The sequence below is a fragment of the Halichoerus grypus genome, chromosome 8 (assembly GCF_964656455.1).
Source record: "Halichoerus grypus chromosome 8, mHalGry1.hap1.1, whole genome shotgun sequence".
Lineage (NCBI taxonomy): Eukaryota > Metazoa > Chordata > Mammalia > Carnivora > Phocidae > Halichoerus > Halichoerus grypus.
Genome location: NC_135719.1, coordinates 88,064,484 through 88,083,266, shown reverse-complemented (window position 1 = coordinate 88,083,266; position 18,783 = coordinate 88,064,484). Strand labels below are relative to the sequence as shown.

Sequence of the window (18,783 nt, the reverse complement as noted above, 5' to 3'; positions counted from 1 at the left end):
CTGGGACTCCGGAATCATGACCTGAGCCGAAGGCAGTTGCCCAACCAACTGAGCCTTCCAGGCACCCTATTTGTAATCTTTATTTTTACTATAAAATTTGAAATATCTCCTGGGAGATATAAAAAAAATTATAAGAAAAAAGGTTTTAAGAAACATACCAGTCTCGAGAACATAGTATTATACTTAGTCAACATAATCATTATTGGCTCTCCTGAAGAATCTTGTCAGCAGAAAAAAAAAAATGAAAGCTGAAAGTCACTTATACATAGAAGGCTTTTCCACTTAGTCACTTTTTAAAAAATTTATACCTGGCCATATCTCAAAAAGAATTTCATTCTCTTTTCAAAGATACATAAGTAACAATAAAATATGTTAGAAGTAGTGGAGTTTATTTATCCTTAGCTTAGATATAATTTGGATTCCTCACTTGGTACAAAATAGAATGGTTGAGGGAAGAGGGAAGCTTGTTGCTAGTACTTCAATAAAAGAGATAACAAGCTTGACCGAGAGTCAAGAAAACTCTTTTAAAAAGTTGGTAGAGGGGGGCACCTGGGTGGCTCAGTTGTTAAGCGTCTGCCTTCAGCTCAGGTCATGATCCCAGGGTCCTGGGATCGAGCCCCACGTCTGGCTCCCTGCTCAGCAGGAAGCCTGCTTCTTCTCTACCACTTCCCCCCCCCCCCCCCCCCGGCTTGTGTTCCCTCTCTTGCTGTCTCTCTCTCTCTCAAAAAATAAATAAAATCTTAAAAAAATAAAAAATAAAAAATAAAAAGTTGGTAGAGGGACACCTGGGTGACTCAGTCGGTTAAGTGTCTGCCTTTGGCTCAGGTCATGATCCTGGGGTCCTGGGATCAAGCCCCATGTTTGGCTCCCTGCTTAGCAGGGAGTCTGCTTCTCTCTCTGCCCCTCCCCCAGCTTGTGCTTCCCCCACCTCCCCCCCAATAAATAAATAAAATCTTTAAAAAAAGTTGGTAGACTTTTTTTTTTTTTTTTAATATTTTGTTTGTTTATTTGACAGAGGGAGCAGGGAGCCTGATGTGGGGCTCCATCCCAGGACCCTGGGCCCTTAACTGACTTGAGCCACCCAGGCGCCCCAGTTGGTAGAATGTTTTAAGTATAGTATTTTGATAGGAGAAGTGGCTCTGTGCAGCTCAAGGCATGTGTCAGTCTATTGTTCCCCAGATTCTGAATAAGTATTATTGATACCATGTTACTCTTTTGCATTATTTTGGAGTTTTTTCTAAACTTGTATGTGATGTAATTTATAACAGATTTACAAAATAGTTACTATGTCAGTAAACATGTTTTTAGAGAGTTCATTAAAATGGCTTACAGGTTTATACTTAAAGGGGGGCTATACTTCCTCTGTTTATGGAAAATGGGCTTACCTAGAACTTAATGCGTTCAAATACCAGATAAATGAGAACTTACTAGAACAGAGTTGATAGTTGAAAATCTCTTATGCTTTAAACCAACTATTACCATGAAAAATGACATTGGGATTATTGAGCATGGAGTGGTATTTTTATTAACTTTTGTTTTAGGCTCTGATAGAAGAGAGAAAAACAAAATACAGATTTTATTTGCCTCTGGAAATCTTAGTAATTTTTAGTGTTTCTCTTTTCTCTGGAATTCTTACCTGTCTATAATATTGGAAAGTTACTTTTTTTTGAAAGATTTTATTTATTTGAGAGAGCATGGGGGGGACATGGGCGTGGCAGAGGGAGAGGGAGAAGCAGGCTCCCCGCTGAGCAGGGAGCCCAACATGGGGCCTTGATCCCAGGATCCCTGGGATCATGACCTAAGCTGAAGGCAGACGCTTAACTGACTGAGCCACGTAGGCGCCCCTGGAAAGTTATTTTTGTGAAAACTTTCTAAGCTATTGCGAGCAGGCTTTTTGTTTATTCTTGAAAGCATAGTATGCCGTTTGAGTCCACCTTGTCAAGTGGAGAACAGCTTTTATATCACTAGATGATTATACAAAGCTTTCTGTGTAGTGCCTCACCATACTGAATTATGAGGCTAAGTTTAATGTCTGTTTTAATATCTAAGTTCCTTAATGATTCTGATAATTACCTAGGTTTGAAACCTCTGTTTTATTAAATGAATCATTTTCTGTTTCGTTTTATGTAAAATGTCAGTGGGTCAGCTGAGTCTTTATACTTTTATATTATTTACAGCTGGCTGACCCTTGCTTAATTCCAGATGTTTAAGTGCTTGGAATAGAACTACTTTCATAATTTCAGTTGATCATTAGGGGAGAGGGTGCTAATACTTGTTGAAAGCCTACTATTTTATTTTAATTAATTAATTAATGTGCAAAAAGGTGTTTGTTTATTTTTAAATATTTTATTATTAGAACACCAGTAGGAGTGGGAGGGAGAAGCGGACTCCCCTCTGAGCTGGGAGCGCAACTTGGGGCTTGATCCCAGGACCCTGAGATCCTGACCCGAGCTGAATGCATACGCTCAACTGACTGAGCCACCCAGGTGCCCTCAAAAGGTGTTTTTATTACAGTACAGGGACAGGACCTGTGGGCAGAAAGAGCTGCTGAGAGCCTACTATTTTAAATAGTGGTGTCTTGAATTTATTAGTAGTTGCTATAACCTGAGTTTTCTTTAATTTGCTTCTCTACATAAAGTATTTAACACTTGCTTTGTTAATTCCTTGGGATGTTAAAATTTGCTTGTTGATGGTTTTATAGTCTCTAAGTATATTGTCAGTTTTCCAAAAAGTTCTAGAGAATGTTTAATAATCATTAAATAAAACTGACCTGTCTCTAGTGTTAGCATTTAAATTTTGTTTAAAGTAAGAAAACTCTTACAGTAAAGTAGATTTTTTTTTTTTAAAGATTTTATTTATTTCACAGAGAGACACAGCTAGAGAGGGAACACAAGCAGGGGGAGTGGGAGAGGGAGAAGCAGGCCTCCCTGGAGCAGGGAGCCTGATACAGGGCTCGATCCCAAGACCCTGGGATCATGACCTGAGCCGAAGGCAGACGCTTAACGACTGAGCCACCTGGGTGCCTCAAAATAGATTTTGTTAAGTAATTTATTTCTTTGTTTTAAGCAAGATACTCTTATTTTAGAAACATTGGAAACTATAGTAATTGTGAAACAACTTGAGGCTGGTTATTCAATGTTGAATGTTTTGCTCTGATGACCTCTAGTGGTCTTGCAGTTTAAAAGTGATCTGCTGTCAGTATCAAGTAAATTTTGTTTTTTAGGCTCTCCTGTGATAATCACATGCTGATTGTTGAATCTGTTGAACTCAGGTGATAAATAAAATATGGTCCCAATGAGTACCTTTACCTATATTTAAAGGAAGAAAAATTGTCTTAAAAGACAACAGTAGGTTTTGTTACTCCAAATTAATTGTGATTAGATATGGAAACAAATTTATAAGGTTTATTTCTGCCTATACAGTATGTTTGTAGGAATGAATTTCAAGTTAATCATCACAGTTATAATCTTGAAGTCAGATAATTAAAAACATTAAAATTAGTTGACTTGGGCAAATAAATGAAAATTTGTGGTGTTTTTTATTTTTATTTTTTTAGAGAGCGTGTGAATTGGGGGGGAGAGGGAGGGAGATGGAGAGAGTCTTAAGCAGGCTTCACGTCCAGTGTGGAGCCCAGTGTGGGGCTTGGTCTCATAACCCTAAGATCATGACCTTAGCTGAAATCGAGAGCCAGACAGATGTGTTAACCGACTGAGCCACCCAGGCAACCCAAAAATTTGTGGTTTTTAAAAAAATACTTCCTTTATTGACAGTACTACACACTCCATGGTAGAACCTTTCCTCTTAACTAAAGGACCTAGGTCATTGACCTCATTTTCACAATAAAAATGTACTTATTAAATCTGTTAACAGTGAGATTAATTTTTTTTTTTTAAAGATTTTATTTATTTATTTATTTATTTATTTGGCAGAGACACAGCGAGAGAGGGAACACAAGCAGGGGGAGTGGGAGAGGGAGAAGCAGGCTTCCTGCTGAGCAGGGAGCCCGATGCGGGGCTCGATCCCAGGACCCTGGGATCATGACCTGAGCCAAAGGCAGAGGCTTAACGACTGAGCCACCCAGGCGCCCCAAGAGTGAGATTAATTTTTAAACATTAATATAAAACCTTTTAAAATTATGAAAATAACTTCTATGCAGAAAAGTGTATAAAACGTAATTGCACAGTTTAGCCAATTATTACAAAGACAACAACCATGAGATCACTCTTGGAAAGGTCAAGAGATAAATAGAGCACTGCTAGTAGTACCCCAGGAACCTTACGACTTGGCCCTTCCAAATTACTACTGCCTCCTTCTCTCATGGGGATAACTGCTATCATTTTTGTGTAATCATTTTCTTGGTTTTCTTTATATGTTACTAAGTGTGCACTGCTTAAATATATTAGTTATGTTTGATAGTGAACTTTACATAAATGGAATCATACAGGATGTTGTCTTTTGTGTCTTACCTTTTCCGTTAACATTATATTGGTTCATCTGTATTATGTGTGGCTGTAGTTTGTTCATTTCCTTTGCTCTGTAGTATTTCACTGTACTAATATGTCACAATTTATCTCTTCTCTAATTGATGGATTGTTTGCAGTCTTTGGCTGTTATAAAAAATGATTCTGGGAATATTTTACCTGTCTCATAGTACATACATATGCACATGTATTTCTTTTGGGTTTGTATCTAGGAATTTTGGGTTTAATGTATTTATATCTTCAACTTAAGTATAATGCACAACTTTTACAAAGAGGTTATACCAGTTTATGGTCCCAGAAGTCATTTATGGGAATTTCTCGAGTCACACTTCATCAAAAATAGTATTGTCAGATTTAAAAATTGTTAGCCAATCTGGTATTGTTACTTTATTGGTATTTTAAATTTGTATTCTTTTGAATACAGATGAGATTAAGAACTGTTTCATATCTTGATTGGCCATTTTGGTTTCCTGTGAAGTGTCTTTTTACAGTATTTCCATCATGCTGTCTTTTTTATTATGTGGTGTGTCTTTTGGGGGAGTGGATATGAATTCTTTATTATGTATATGATCCCATTCTCCTCTATATGTTTAGCAGATATCTTCTTCCATCTGGTTTGCTTTTTTTTAAAAAAAGTTCTTTTAGTACTTAATGGTTAAGATCGTAAATACTGTAGTTTCAACTTTTTTTATTATGTTAATCACCATACATTACATCATTAGTTTTTGATGTAGTGTTCCATGATTCATTGTTTGCGTATAACACCCAGTGCTCCATGCAGAACGTGCCCTCCTTAATACCCATCACCAGGCTAACCCATCCCCCCCATCCTCCTCCCCTTTAGAACCCTCAGTTTGTTTTTCAGAGTCCATAGTCTCTCATGGTTCGTCTCCCCCTCCTATTTTCCCCCCTTCATTCTTCCCCTCCTGCTATCTTCTTCTTCTTCTTTTTTTTTTTTTTTTTTTAATATATAATGTATTATTTGTTTCAGAGGTACAGGTCTGTGATTCAAAAGTCTTACACAATTCACAGCGCTTACCATAACACATACCCTCCCCAGTGTCTATCACCCAGCCACCCCATCCCTCCCACCCCCCACCACTCCAGCAACTCTCAGTTTGTTTCCTGAGATTAATTCCTCATATCAGTGAGGTCATATGATACTGTCTTTCTCTGATTGACTTATTTCACTCAGCATAATACCCTCCAGTTCCATCCATGTCGTTGCAAATGGCGAGATTTCATTCATTTTGATGGCTTCATAATATTCCATTGTATATATATACCACATCTTCTTTATCCAGTCATCTGTTGATGGACATCTTGGCTCTTTTCACAGTTTGGCTATTGTGGACATTGCTAGCACAATTTTTTTTTAAGTGTACAATTCATTAGTGTTAAGTATATTCACACTTGTGAAACAGATCTTCAGAACTTTTTCATCTTGCAAATCTGAAACATTAAACCCATTAAACAACAATTCCTACCCCTCTCCCTTTTTTTTTTTTTTGGAGCCCTGTGTGGGTCTTGAACTCACAACCCTGAGATCAAGACCTGAGCTGAAATCAAGAATCAAGACACTTAACTAACCACCCAGGTGTCCCTCCCCCTCTCCTTTTTAAACACCATTCTACTTTCAGTTACTATCAATTTCAGTACTTTTACATACTTCATAAAAGTGAAATTGTACATATTTGTCCCTAATGTGACTGCCTCATTTGACACAATATGTCTTGATGGTTCATTCATGTAGTATGTGGCAGGATTTCTTTCCGTTTTAAGGCCAAGTAATACTCGTTAGTGTGTATATGCCACATTTTGTTTGTCCATTCATCAGCTGATGGACAGTTGTGTTGCTTCCACCTCTTGACTGTTTTGTATAAGGCTGCTGTGAATATGGATATGCAAATATCTCTTCAAGACCTGGCTTTAAATTCTTTTGGGTGTATATACTCAAAAGTGGAATTGCTGGATCATATTTGATAGTTTTATTTTTAATATTTCAAGGAACCTTCACAGTATTTCATGGATGTAATTGTTGTATCATAATCCCATCAGCAGTGCACAAGAGTTCCAGTTTCTCTACATCCTCACCAATACTTGTTGATGAATATTTTGAATAATTTTAGGTTTACAGAAAAATTGAGTATATGGCATAGAGCTCCCATATGTGCCGTGCCCCCACCCCCCCAAAAAACATTTTTTCTCTTTTATTAACATCTTGCATTAGAGTGGTACATTTGCTACAATTAATGAACCAGTTTTGAATGTTATTAACTGGAGTCTATAGTTTGCTTTAATGTTCATTTTGTGTTGTACTCGTCTGTAGGTTTTGACAAAAGCATAATGTTATGGATTCATCGTTATAGTATCCTACAGAACAGTTTCATAACCTTTAAAAATTCCCTGTGCTTCACCTATTCATCTTCCCCCATATCCCTGAACACTTGGTAACCACTGATTTTTTTGCTGTGTTGATAGTCTTGCCTTTTCTATAATGTTATAGTTGGAATTACGCAATATGTGGCCTCTCCAGACTGGCTTCTTTCACTTTTTGGAATATGCATTTAAGGTTCCTCCGTGTCTTTACATGGCTTGATAGTTCATCTCTTTTTATTGATGAAATGTGTTTCCTTGTATGGATGCGCCACAGTTTATCCATTCACTTGTTGAAGGATGTCTTGGTTGATTCCAAGTTTGGGCAGTTAATAATAAAACAGCTTTAAACATTCATGTGTAGATTTTTGTGTAGACAAAGGTTTTCAGCTAATTTAGATAAGTACCAAACGAGCATGATTGAGGAGTCTTAGGGTAAGAGTATGTTTAGTTTGTAATAAAAGACTGCCATACAGGTTTCTGAAGTGGCTGTACCATTTTGCATTCTCATCAGGAACGAATGAGTTTGTGTTGCTTCACATACTGACCTGTGTTTTGGATTTCAGCCATTCTAATGGATATGTAGTCGTATCTCATTATTGTTATAATTTGTATATTCCTGATGACAGTGATTTGGAGCATCTTTTCAGATGCTTATCTGCCACCTGTGTATCTTCTTTGTTGACATGTCTGTTCAGATCTTTTGCCCTTTTAAAATTTTGGTTGTTAATAAGAGTTGTTTTAAGAATTCTTTGTAGGTAGTGAGTAGCAATCCTTAATCAGATATGTGTTTTTACAGATATTTTCTCCCAGTCTGTGGTATGTCTTTTCGTTCTCTTAATAATGTCTTTTGAGAGCAGAAGTGTTTTCAAATTTAATTAAGTCTGATGCTTTTTTTTTTGAAGGATCATGCTTTTCATTTTTGTATTTATATTAAAAACTCATCAAACACAAACGTAATTTTTCTCCCTGCTGAGCACAGAGCCCCAGCACAGGGCTCAATCTCATGACCCTGAGATCATGACCTGAACTGAAATCAAGAGTCAGATGCTTAACTGCCTGAGCCACCCAGGTGCCTCCATTTATCTTTTGATGGACACTTGGGTTGCTTCTAGGTTTTAGCTATAATGAATGGTGTTGCTGTTAACGTGGGTCTGTAAATTTCTCTTCAAGACCATGCTTTCAGTCTTTTTTAGTATATGCCCAGAACTGAAATTGCTGGGTAATATAATTTTTTTTAAGATTAATTTATTTACTTTGAGAGAGAGAGCGTGCGCGTGCGTGCGCGTGTGTGCGCGTGCAAGGCGCACATGGGTGAGGGGCAGAGGGAGAGAGAGTCCCATGCAGATTCCACGCTGAGCATAGAGCCTGATGCAGGGCTTGATCTCATAACACTGAGATCATGACCTGAGCCTAAAACAGGAGTTGGCCATTCAACCCGACTGTGCCACCCAGGCACCTGGGTAATATGGTAGTTCTATTTTTAATTTTTTGAGGAACCACTATATTATCTTCCACAATGGCTCTATCATTTTACTGACAATTTACACAAGGTTTCCAGTTTCTTCATATCCTCACCGATGCTTTTTGTTGTTGTTGTTACTGTTTTTAATAGTAGCTGTCCTAATGAGGTGTAATATCTCATAGGAGGCTTCCCTGATGATTAGTGGTGTAAGGCATGTTTTCCTGTGCTTATTGGCCAATGATGTATCTTATTTGGAGAAATACCTATTCAAGTCTTTTGTCCATTTTCGAATTGGGTTTTCTGTTGTTCTTGAGTTTTAGAAATGGTCTATATATTCTGTATATTAATCTCTTATCAGACACACGATTTGCAAATATTTCCTGCCGTTCCATAGATTCCTTTTTCACTTTGTTCGCAGTTTCCATTGATGTGCAAAAGTTTTAAATTTTCATCATGTCCATTTGTCCGTTTTTTCTTCTGTTACCTGTGCTTTTGGTTTCATATCCAGGAAACCATTCCCAAATCCAGTGTTTTGAAGATTTTGTCCTATATCTTTTAACTTTATAGTTTTAGATCTTATGTTTAGGTCTTTGATCCATTCTGAATTAATTTGTGGTGTATGAACAATCTGACTTCATTCTTTTGCATGTGAATATTCATTTTTTCCAATAGCACCTGTTGAAAAGACTGTTCTTTCTTCACTGTGTGGTCTGGGCGTCCTTGTAAAAGATCATTTGACCTATATGTTAAGGGTTTATTTTTGGTCTCTCATTTCTGTTCCACTGGTCTATATGTCTGTCTTTTTGCCAGTATCATACTGTCTTGATAACTCTTGCTTTGTGTAGTATGTTTTGAACTTAGGAAAGGAAAGGCCTCCAACTTCATTCTTTTTCAAGACTGTTTTGCTATTTAGGGGTCCCCTGAGATTCCATTCAAATTTTAGTATGGATTTTTCTATTTCTGCAAGAAATGTCATTGGGATTTTGAAAAGAATTGCACTGAATCTATAAATTTGGGTAGTATTGATATTTTAATAATATTAGTGTTCTAGTCCATGAACATGAAATGTGTTTCCATTTATTTCAGTCTTTAATTTCATTCAGCATTATTTTGTACTTTTCACTGTACCAGTCCTTCACCTCCTTGGTTAATTCCCAAGTTAATTTGTTCTTTTTGATGCTGTTAAAAATGGAATTGTTTTATAATTTCCTTTCATGATTGTTCATTGATGGTAGATAGAAACGCTGTTGAGGGTGTCTGGGTGGCTCAGTCGGTTAAGTGTCTGACTCTTGATTTTGGCTCAGGTCATGATCTCAGGATTGTGAGATCAAACCCCGTATTGGGCTCTGTGCTGGGCATGGAGCATGTTTAAGATTCCTTCTCTCCCTCTCCCTCTGCCTTCCCCCCCGCCAAAAAAAAGGAAAAAAAAAAGAGAAAAGAAATGCTGTTGATTTTTGTGTGACAATATCCTGGTACTTTGCTTAATTTGTTAGTCCTAACATTTTTATGGAGTCTTTTGGGTTTTTTACATATAAGACCATATTATCTATGAACAGAGATAATTTTACTTCTTTTCTAATTTGGATTCCTTTATTTTTCTTGCTTCATTACTCTGGCCAGTATTTATAGTTCTATATTGTATAGGAGTGTTGACGTAGGCATCCTTCCCTTGTTCTCATTTGATTTGATTTGATTTATTTTTATATATATATAAAGATTTTATTTATTTATTTGACACAGAGAGAGAGAGCACAAGCAGGGGGAGCAGCAGAGGGAAAGGGAGAAGCAGGCTCTCTGCTGAGCAGGGAGCCCTATGTGGGGCTTGATCCTAGGACCCTGGGATCATGACCTGAGCTGAAGGCAGCCGCTGAACTGACTGAGCCACCCAGGTGCCCCTATTTATTTATTTTTAAGTAGACTCCATGCCCAGCATGGAACCCAAACACGGGGCTTGAATTCATGACCCTGAGATCAAGACCTGAGTTGAGACCAAGAGTCGGACGCTTCCTGACTGGGCCACCCAGGCATCAGGCACACCTACCCCTTTCCCCCGTTCTGATTTTAGAGGGAAGCTTTCAGTCTTAAACTGTTGAGTATGATGTTTGTTGTGGGCTTTTCATATATGGCTTTTTTGTTATGTTGAGATAGTTTCATTTTATTCCTAGTTTGTTGAGTGTTTGGTTTTTTGTTTTTTGTTTTTTTTTTGTGATGAAAGGGTGTTGAATTTTGTCAAACTCTTTTTCTGCATCGGTTGAAATGGTTTTGCAGTTTTTCCCCTTTATTCTATTAATGAGGTGCCTTACGTTGATTGGTTTTCTTGTGTTAAACCATCCTTGCATTCAAGGAATAAATCTCACTTGGTCGTCGTGTGCAGTCTTTGTAATATGCTGCTGAATTTGATTTACTAGTATTATGTTGAGGGTTTTTACGTAAGTGTTGATAAGAGATATTGGTCTGTAGTTTTCTTACAGTGTTTGTGTCTGGCTTTGGTATGGGGCATTGCTGGCATTGATGAGTTAAAAAATATTTTGTCTTCAATTTTTAGAAATGTTTTAGAAGGATTTATGTTAATTCTTTAAATGTTTGGCAGGATTCACTAGTAAAGCTATCATGTCCAGGGTTTTTCTTCGTATAAGGGATTTTTATTTTTTATTTTTAAGAAAAGATTTATGTATTTATTTTAGAGGGAGAACACGTGCAGGCAGGGGGAAGGGCAGAGGGAGAAAGAGAGAAGTGGACTCCCTGCTGAATGGGGAGCCCAAAGACACAGGACTCAGTCTCATGCCATGAGATCATGACCTGAGCCTAAATCAAGAGTCAGACTCTTAATGGACTAAGCCACCCAGGCACGCCTGTATGAGGGATTTTTGAGTACTGAATCAATGTATAAGTGGTCTTTTCTGATTTTCTCTCTCTTCATCATTCAGTCTGGTTAGGTTTTATGTTTCTGGGTTATCCAGTTTGTTGGTGTGCAGTTGTTCATAGTACTCTTTCAGTCCTTTTATTTCTGTAGAATTGGTTGTAATGCCTCCACTTACATTTTTTATTTTAATATTTGTGTCTTTTCTTTTTTTCTTAGTGGACCCAGCTAACATTTTGTCAATTTTGTTGATACTTTTGATGAATCAGGTTGATTTTTTTCCCTGTTTTTTTGTTGTCTATGTTGTTTGTCTTTGCTTTAATCTTTATTATTTCTTTCCTTCTGCTACCTTTGGGTTTGATTTGTTGTTTTTCTTGTTCCTTAAATAGTAACGCTACGTTGTTAATTTGAGATTTTTTTTTTTTAAGATTTTATTTATTTATTTGAGAGAGACGCGAGCAAGAACAAGTTGGGGGAGAAGCAGAGGGAGAGGGAGAAGCCACTCCCCTCTGAGCAGGGAGCCCGATGAGGAGCTCCATCTCAGAACTCCGGGATCATGACCTGAGCCAAAGGCAGACGCTTAATAAACTCAGCCACCCAGGCGCCCTCTTGTTTTTAATATAAGCATTTATAGCTGTAAATTTTCCCCTCAGCACTGCGTTTGCTGCATCCCGTAGGTTTTGGTATGCTGTATTTTCATTTTTATTCCTAAGTATTTTCTAATATTCCTGGTGATTTGTTCCATTAGTTGCTTAAGAGTGTGTTGTTCAATTTCTACTAATTTATGACTTTTCCAGTTTTGTTACTGATTTCTTTTTTTGTTGTGTTGAAATTTTTTTATGGTATTTATCATTTTAATAGTGAGACTTAATTTGTGGTGAACATGGTCCATCCTGGAGAATATCCCATGCATACTTGAGAAGAATGTGTATTCTGTTGTTGGGTAGAGTGTTCTATATATGTCTGTTAGATCTAGTTGGTTTATTGTGTTGTTGAAGTCCTCTTGTTTCCTTATCTTCTGATTGTTTGATCTGTTATTGAAAGTGGGATATTGAAGTCTCTAGCTATTACTGTGGAACTGTTTCCCCCTTTAGTTTTTGCTTCATATATTTTGATGATTTTATTAAGTACATAAATATTTGTAATTGTTATATCTTTTTTTATTGAACTTTTTATTAATATATAATGTCCTTTGTCTCTTGCAGTCTTTTTTTTTTTTTTTTAATCTTTTTTGTCTGATAATCGTATAGGAGGTTTATAAACTTCAATAGTAAATGTATTAGGCTATATGGGCCATTATTGGGTCTGTGTTAGACATTCTTTTGGTTTTTTTTAAGCCATTTTTCACTCTGGGGCTGTCCAAAAACAAGCCTGAAGCAGGTTGCTAATCCCTGCTGTGCCTTGAACAGAACTTTTAAAATGGTAATTAATTTATTGTTCCTTTTCTTTATGGTTAAATGGTTTTGTTTTGTTAAAGAATTATTTCCTTAATCTGAGATTTTGAAGATATATATTAGATCCTAAAAGCATTATTGTTCTGTCTTCACATTTAGATCTGTAATCCTCCTACAACTGATGTATCAGGCAGAAGTTTTATTTTATCTCCCTTCCCCCATATGTTTACCCTGTACACTAAGCACAAGTTCTGAAAGGGCCATTCTTATTGTTCTGAACTTCTATTTTCATAAATCATGTGACCTCATATATATTGGTTTGTTTCTGGGTTTTTTCTTTTTTTTCTTTATCTGTCTATCCCTGCACCAATCACTGTTTTAATTTCTCTAGTTTTATAAACCATCTTACTTTTTGGTAGAGCAGGTTCTACCATTTCCTCCTTGGGGATTCTCTTGCCTGTTCTTGGCAATTTGAATTTCTTCATAAATTTTAGAATCATTTTGTTAAGTTACACACACACACACTGAAAGTTTAATTGGAATTGCATTAACTCACAGTTTGCATGAAAATTGTTTTTTATGAGTCTGCTACTCCATTTAGGTTGTCTTTTTTGTACAGGTTGCAGTTTTTCGTGCAGAGATCTTGCACGTTTTTGTTGGTTTATTCCTAGATACTTTTGTTTTTTGTTGCCATTGTAAATATGCTTTTTGCAGTTACTTTTTTTTAAAAAGATTTTATTTGTTTATTTTGACAGAGAAAGAGAGCATGAGCGGGGGTTGGGGGGGCAGAGGGAGAGAGAGAAGCAGGCTCCCCGCTGAGCTAGGAGCTGGATTTTGGGCTTGATCCCAGGACTCTGGTATCATGACCTGAGCCAAAGGCAGGGGCTTAACTGACTGAGCCACCCAGGTGTGGTGTAGGTGTCCCTACTTTTTTTTTTTTTTGCATTTTTAAAGTATTTATTTGCTGAGATGATGCTACTAATGGTGCATTATGACCTGTAAAAACAGCTCGGAATTCGTTGTCAGTGAACCTTTATTAAACACTGTCTCTTACTTAATTGGTCTTTTTTTTTTTTTATCACTATCAGACATAACGTTTACCTTTTAAGTCAGAATCAGAATATCTATGTAGATACTCTGTGATGTGAGGTCATAAGGCCATGTCCAGCAGTCATGAGATATCTGATACTTTCTTTTTATCCTCATCTCCACATAGTTTGGGTTAGGACATGTCCTTTTAAAGGTATTTTCTTAATGAATTCTCACCTTTTTTTGTCCTTTTTGTTTGTGAATTATCTTCCTTCAACTCCTGTTCAAAAGCTGCTGTGGGATTCTTGCTTTTTTAATGTAGTTTGTGCTTGTTTAATGTACTAGATTCTGTATGGATGGATGGTTTTTAATAGGAAAATGCCAAGACAAGAAATGAGAATGAATTCTCACAATAACATAAGATTCTACTGTCTGCTTCAGTAGCACATAGACAACAGTGTAAGATTCTAATAGGAAACATTGCCACTGTTTAGGGTTTTTTTTTTTTTAATCCTTTAGAGGACCTTGAGACTTTCACTTAGTTTCAGTGCCTTTCTCATTGGAAAATCACTCATTACTGCTTTTTTTTTTTTTTTTTTTTAAGATTTTATTTATTTATTTGACAGAGAAAGGGAGGGAGAAGCAGACCCCTGTTGAGTAGGGAGCCCAATGCAGGACTCAGTCCTGGGACCCAGGGATCATGACCTGAGCCGAAAGCAGATGCTTAACCGACTCAGCCACCCAGGCGCCCCTGATTACTGCTTTTTAAGAAGCAGAATAAAATAAGCTTCTCTCATCTTTTTCCACTGCTAATTACAGTATGCTTATAAGATCTGGAAATTGGAGTCACATAATGCTTTAATAGTATGTGATAATGGTTTTTGCTTTTTTTTTTTTTTTTTTTGAAGTCAGTACAAGGATGGTTCTGGGGTGCTTAGGTGGCTCAGTCAGTTAAACAAAGGCTCAGGTCATGATCCTGGGTCCTGGGATCGAGCCCCACATTGGAAATGCTAATTGGAAAAAATATATGCACCCCTGTGTTCGTTACAGCATTATTTACAATAGCCAAGGTACAGAAACAACCTAATTATCCATTGATAGTTGAACAGATAAAGACGATGGAATATTACACAATGGAATATTACTCAGCCATAAAAAGAATGAGATCTTGCCATTTGGGGCAACATTGATGGACCTAGAAGGTATTCTGCTAAGTGAAAGAAGCCAAAGAAAGAGAAATACTATATGATCTCACTTTTATATGGAATCTAAACAAAGTAAATTGAACAAACAAAAAATAGAAACAGTATCATAAATACAGAGAACTGGTGGTTGCCAGAGGTGAGGCCGTTGGGGGGATGGACAAAATAGGTGAAGTGGTTTAAGAGGTACAACTTCCAGGGGCGCCTGGGTGGCTCAGGTGGTTAAACGTCTGCCTTCTGCTCAGGTCATGATCCCAGGGTTCTGAGCAGGGAGCCTGCTTCTCCCCCTCCCACTGCTTCTCCCCCTGCTCATGCGCGCGCTCTCTCTCTGTATCTTTGTGTCTCGAATGAATTAAAAAAAAAAAGAAGAGGTACAACTTCCAGTTACAGAATGGATAAGTTAGGGAATGAAAAGTCCCCATAGAGAATATAGTCAGTAATACTGTAAGGGTGTTGTGTGGTGACAATGGATGGTGACTGCATTTACTGTGGTGAAAAAAAAGAAAGTTGATACAGGCAAAAAACTTAGAATTTCTTGAGGCTGTGTGATGAAATTGACGTTTCGCTTTTGCTTTGTGGCTCAAGAGAGTCAAACTTTTCTCTTTAGGATATTAGACTGTTAGCTTCTGAATAGTTACCATCCCTCCTAGATGTTTTGGTTTTGTTTTGAAATTTGTATTTGGAAGTGTTATGTAGCTAACATCTCAGGTGTTAAGGAGTTATAGATGATTTCTTTTTCTTTTTTATTTCAGAGAGAGTGAACGAGAGAGAGAGAGAGTAAGCAGCGGTGGGGGGGCGGGAGAGAGAGAGAAAGAATCTTAAGCTCGTTTCGATCTCACGACCCTGAGATCATCAAGAGTCCAGTGCTTAGCTTAACTGATCCGAGCTACCCTGGCGCCCCTCATGTTTTGTTTTGTTTTGTTTTGTTTAAAGGATAATAGAGGGACAGCTGGGTGGCTCGGTCGGTTAAGCGTCTGCCTTCTGCTCAGGTCATGATCTCAGGGTCCTGTGATCTAGTCTGGAATCAGGCTCCCTACTCAAGGGGAAGTCTGCTTCTCCCTCTCCCTCTGCTCTTCTCCCCTGCTTGTGCTCGTTCTCTTTCTCTCTCTCTCTCAAATAAATAAAATAAATCTTAAAAAAAAAAAAAGAATAGAGAAGAGCTCGTTTTGATGGCAGTCGGCATTTAATAGTCCTATGTTTTTATTAATCAGTTTGATTTAGCTGGTCTGTTGGCTATTTCTTTTATAGAAATGAACAGATCCTAACTGAGTGGGTTACATCATTCAGCTGAATTCATGTGTTCTGATTCCATTAATCGTGATTTAGGTTACTAAGTAGCTTCCTTTTTCTTAATCAACAAATACATCTATAGGTTATCTCAGCAAGAGCATTCTCCCCTATGTGGAAGTTAATTTTATTGTTATTATGTGCATAATGGCAAATGTCTCCACACAGATGCTAGTCTCTTTAAACATTACTCTTTAGTGTTGGGTGTATAAAGGGGACTGACATGATAGGAGGGGCCAGAAAAAGATAAGAGAGTTACTTCTCATAGGAAATAAGGCAATTAAAAAGAAAAAAATTCCTCTCACAGTAGAAAAATGACAAGAGAAAGTAATGAGTTCTTTGAACATTGGTGGCTTTACTTAAACTATTTGCAATACTGTGGTGGTGTTGTTTCAAGAATTGAAAGAATTTGGAGTGGGTGGGTAGAATAGAAAAGATTATAAATTTTTAAGTATTTCATAAAATGCTTTTGAGGTATTATTACTGTTTTTTGAAACAACCAGTATCTCATTTTGGTAAAAATATTTTATCTATTTATGAAAATAATAGTTTTTAGTTCTTTGTGACTTATATGTTAGGAAGTAAGTTCAATTTTTATGTATAAGGTTTCCTTTTATGGTTATGTAAAAATTACTAATATTAAAGACTTTAAGATTGTAAGCAAATTGCTGATTTATAGTCATGTTTATTTTTAAAATAATTGTGTTACTAACAAAGTTTGGTTGACTGTTTCTATGAATTTTAAAACTTCCTGTCACGTTTTCTTATTTTTGGTTCCCTATGTATTGTTAGGAAAAAATGAAAATAAATGAATCTTTTATATTTTTAGGCCCGGATAGCATTTTTGCAAGGAGAAAGAAAAGGTCAAGAAAACTTGAAGAAGGATTTAGTAAGAAGAATAAAGATGTTAGAGTATGCATTAAAACAAGAAAGGTATGTGTACCTCATTTTGTAATAGAACAATATTTTTTTTAATACTAGTGTACAGTGTATTTAAAAGCTCTTTGAAGTGGGGGGAATCGGAGGGGGAGACGGACCATGAGAGACTATGGACTCTGAGAAACAAACTGAGGGGTCTAGAGGGGAGGGGGGTGGGGGAGATGGGTTAGCCTGGTGATGGGTATTAAAGAGGGCATGTACTGAATGGAAAATAAATAAATAAATAAATAAAATCTTAAAAAATATGCATAAATAAAAGAGATTAATAATCTACTTTAAAAAAAAAAAAAAAGCTCTTTGAAAGAAATGAAACCCTGCCCAAAATACAAGATGATACTTTGATTTGATTCTTATAATGGGAAAAGAAAAGCTTTAAATCTTTAAAATGGAAATAATTTTTGTCTTTTGTTATGGAACCTAAGTTTTGGGATTTTTTTTTTTTCTTTAAAGATCAGGATAAAATTATCTTTACTCAGGTGTATATGTTAATTGGGTAATTTACATTTTTTTCTTTCACAGCAGTGCACCTTTTTTCCTAACTTCCTTTGCAAGTAAAGCTTAAAAACAGACATACTATGTTTTATTTGTTATTAGAGAAATGTATACCAGTATTAACTGTGTAGAAAAGGAGAAAATATTCTCTTTCAACAATTTATTATTGAATTTTCAGGGCAAAATATCACAAATTAAAATATGGCACAGAACTGAACCAAGGTGATTTGAAAATGCCAACCTTTGAATCAGGTAAACTTGATTCTTCTGTTAACCTTCTGACCCAATTCAAGAAAAATTGGTTTAAGCTCATTTTTATGTAACAGACATGTTTTCTTCACCCTCATTTTGCTTTAATAGCATTGGTTAGTCAAATGGTTGACTACTGTAATATTATCTAGTGTTTTGGGAAAATAATAAATGAATAAAGTAAGTAGTTTTATCTACATCTCAATCCTGAGGCTATTTATACTGTTTTCCTTGTGTTGAAACCTTTGTAAAATTGTGGGTGCATTTTTGGTATTAATTAGAGGTGAAAGGTAATGAAACAGTTCTTTCTATACTTTTAGGTAATTCTTAGCCCATATGAGCTTAATTTTTTATTATTACAAAGTTCTTTTTAACTGGAGAAGCTGTGATTAACACAGTTTAATTCTGAAAATTGGAAATTTGATTGAATTTGGAAACCTCATAGGCAGCCAAATAAGGTTAAGAGAAGGAAAAAAAAAATCTTCACTTCATCTTGCAACTATACTAAATTTTGCATCTTGCACTAAATTAAATGAATGGATATTGAGGGTGAGAGTAGTATCTGATGAACAGTTATGCTGGGAAGAGATGGCTAGATATAGGAAAAGGCTAACAGTTTAATGATAACTTGAGGGTTCTATATGATTACAGTTTGAGTAGTCTACACTTGATCTTAACCAAAAGGCCGAGAAGCAATACAGTTTAAGTCGTCTAAACATCTAATAATAAATGAGGATTATTTTGATTTATATTATACAATATTGGGAATATTATCAATTTCTTATTTCAGGTATATTTAGAACTCATATACGCATTTTGATGGTGCAGTCAGATTGAATTCTGTGCTGTTCTTGGGTGCTGGTTACTAAGACAAGAAAAAAGTGTGTCTTTATTTGGATATGCAATTTTTCCTCTCCTATAGTTGTGCCATATCTAATAAAGTCAAAGCATATATGGTAGGGAAAATAAAACTTACGTATGGATTTTTTTTTAGTTAGGTGGCAGAGTA

General features: G+C 36.4%; 1 protein-coding gene across 4 annotated transcripts in view; it reads left to right on the top strand.

Moving 5' to 3' along the window:
• The window catches only part of STRN3 (striatin 3), a 104,456-nt gene that overhangs the window by 31,042 nt on the left and 54,631 nt on the right, over window positions 1-18,783 (top strand). For all 4 annotated transcript variants that reach the window (XM_036093121.2, XM_036093120.2, XM_036093119.2 and 1 more), the window contains exons 2-3: window positions 16,924-17,027; window positions 17,704-17,777. In XM_036093121.2, coding sequence (XP_035949014.1) covers window positions 16,924-17,027; window positions 17,704-17,777 — 178 coding nt within the window. The remainder of the gene's footprint in view (window positions 1-16,923; window positions 17,028-17,703; window positions 17,778-18,783) is intronic.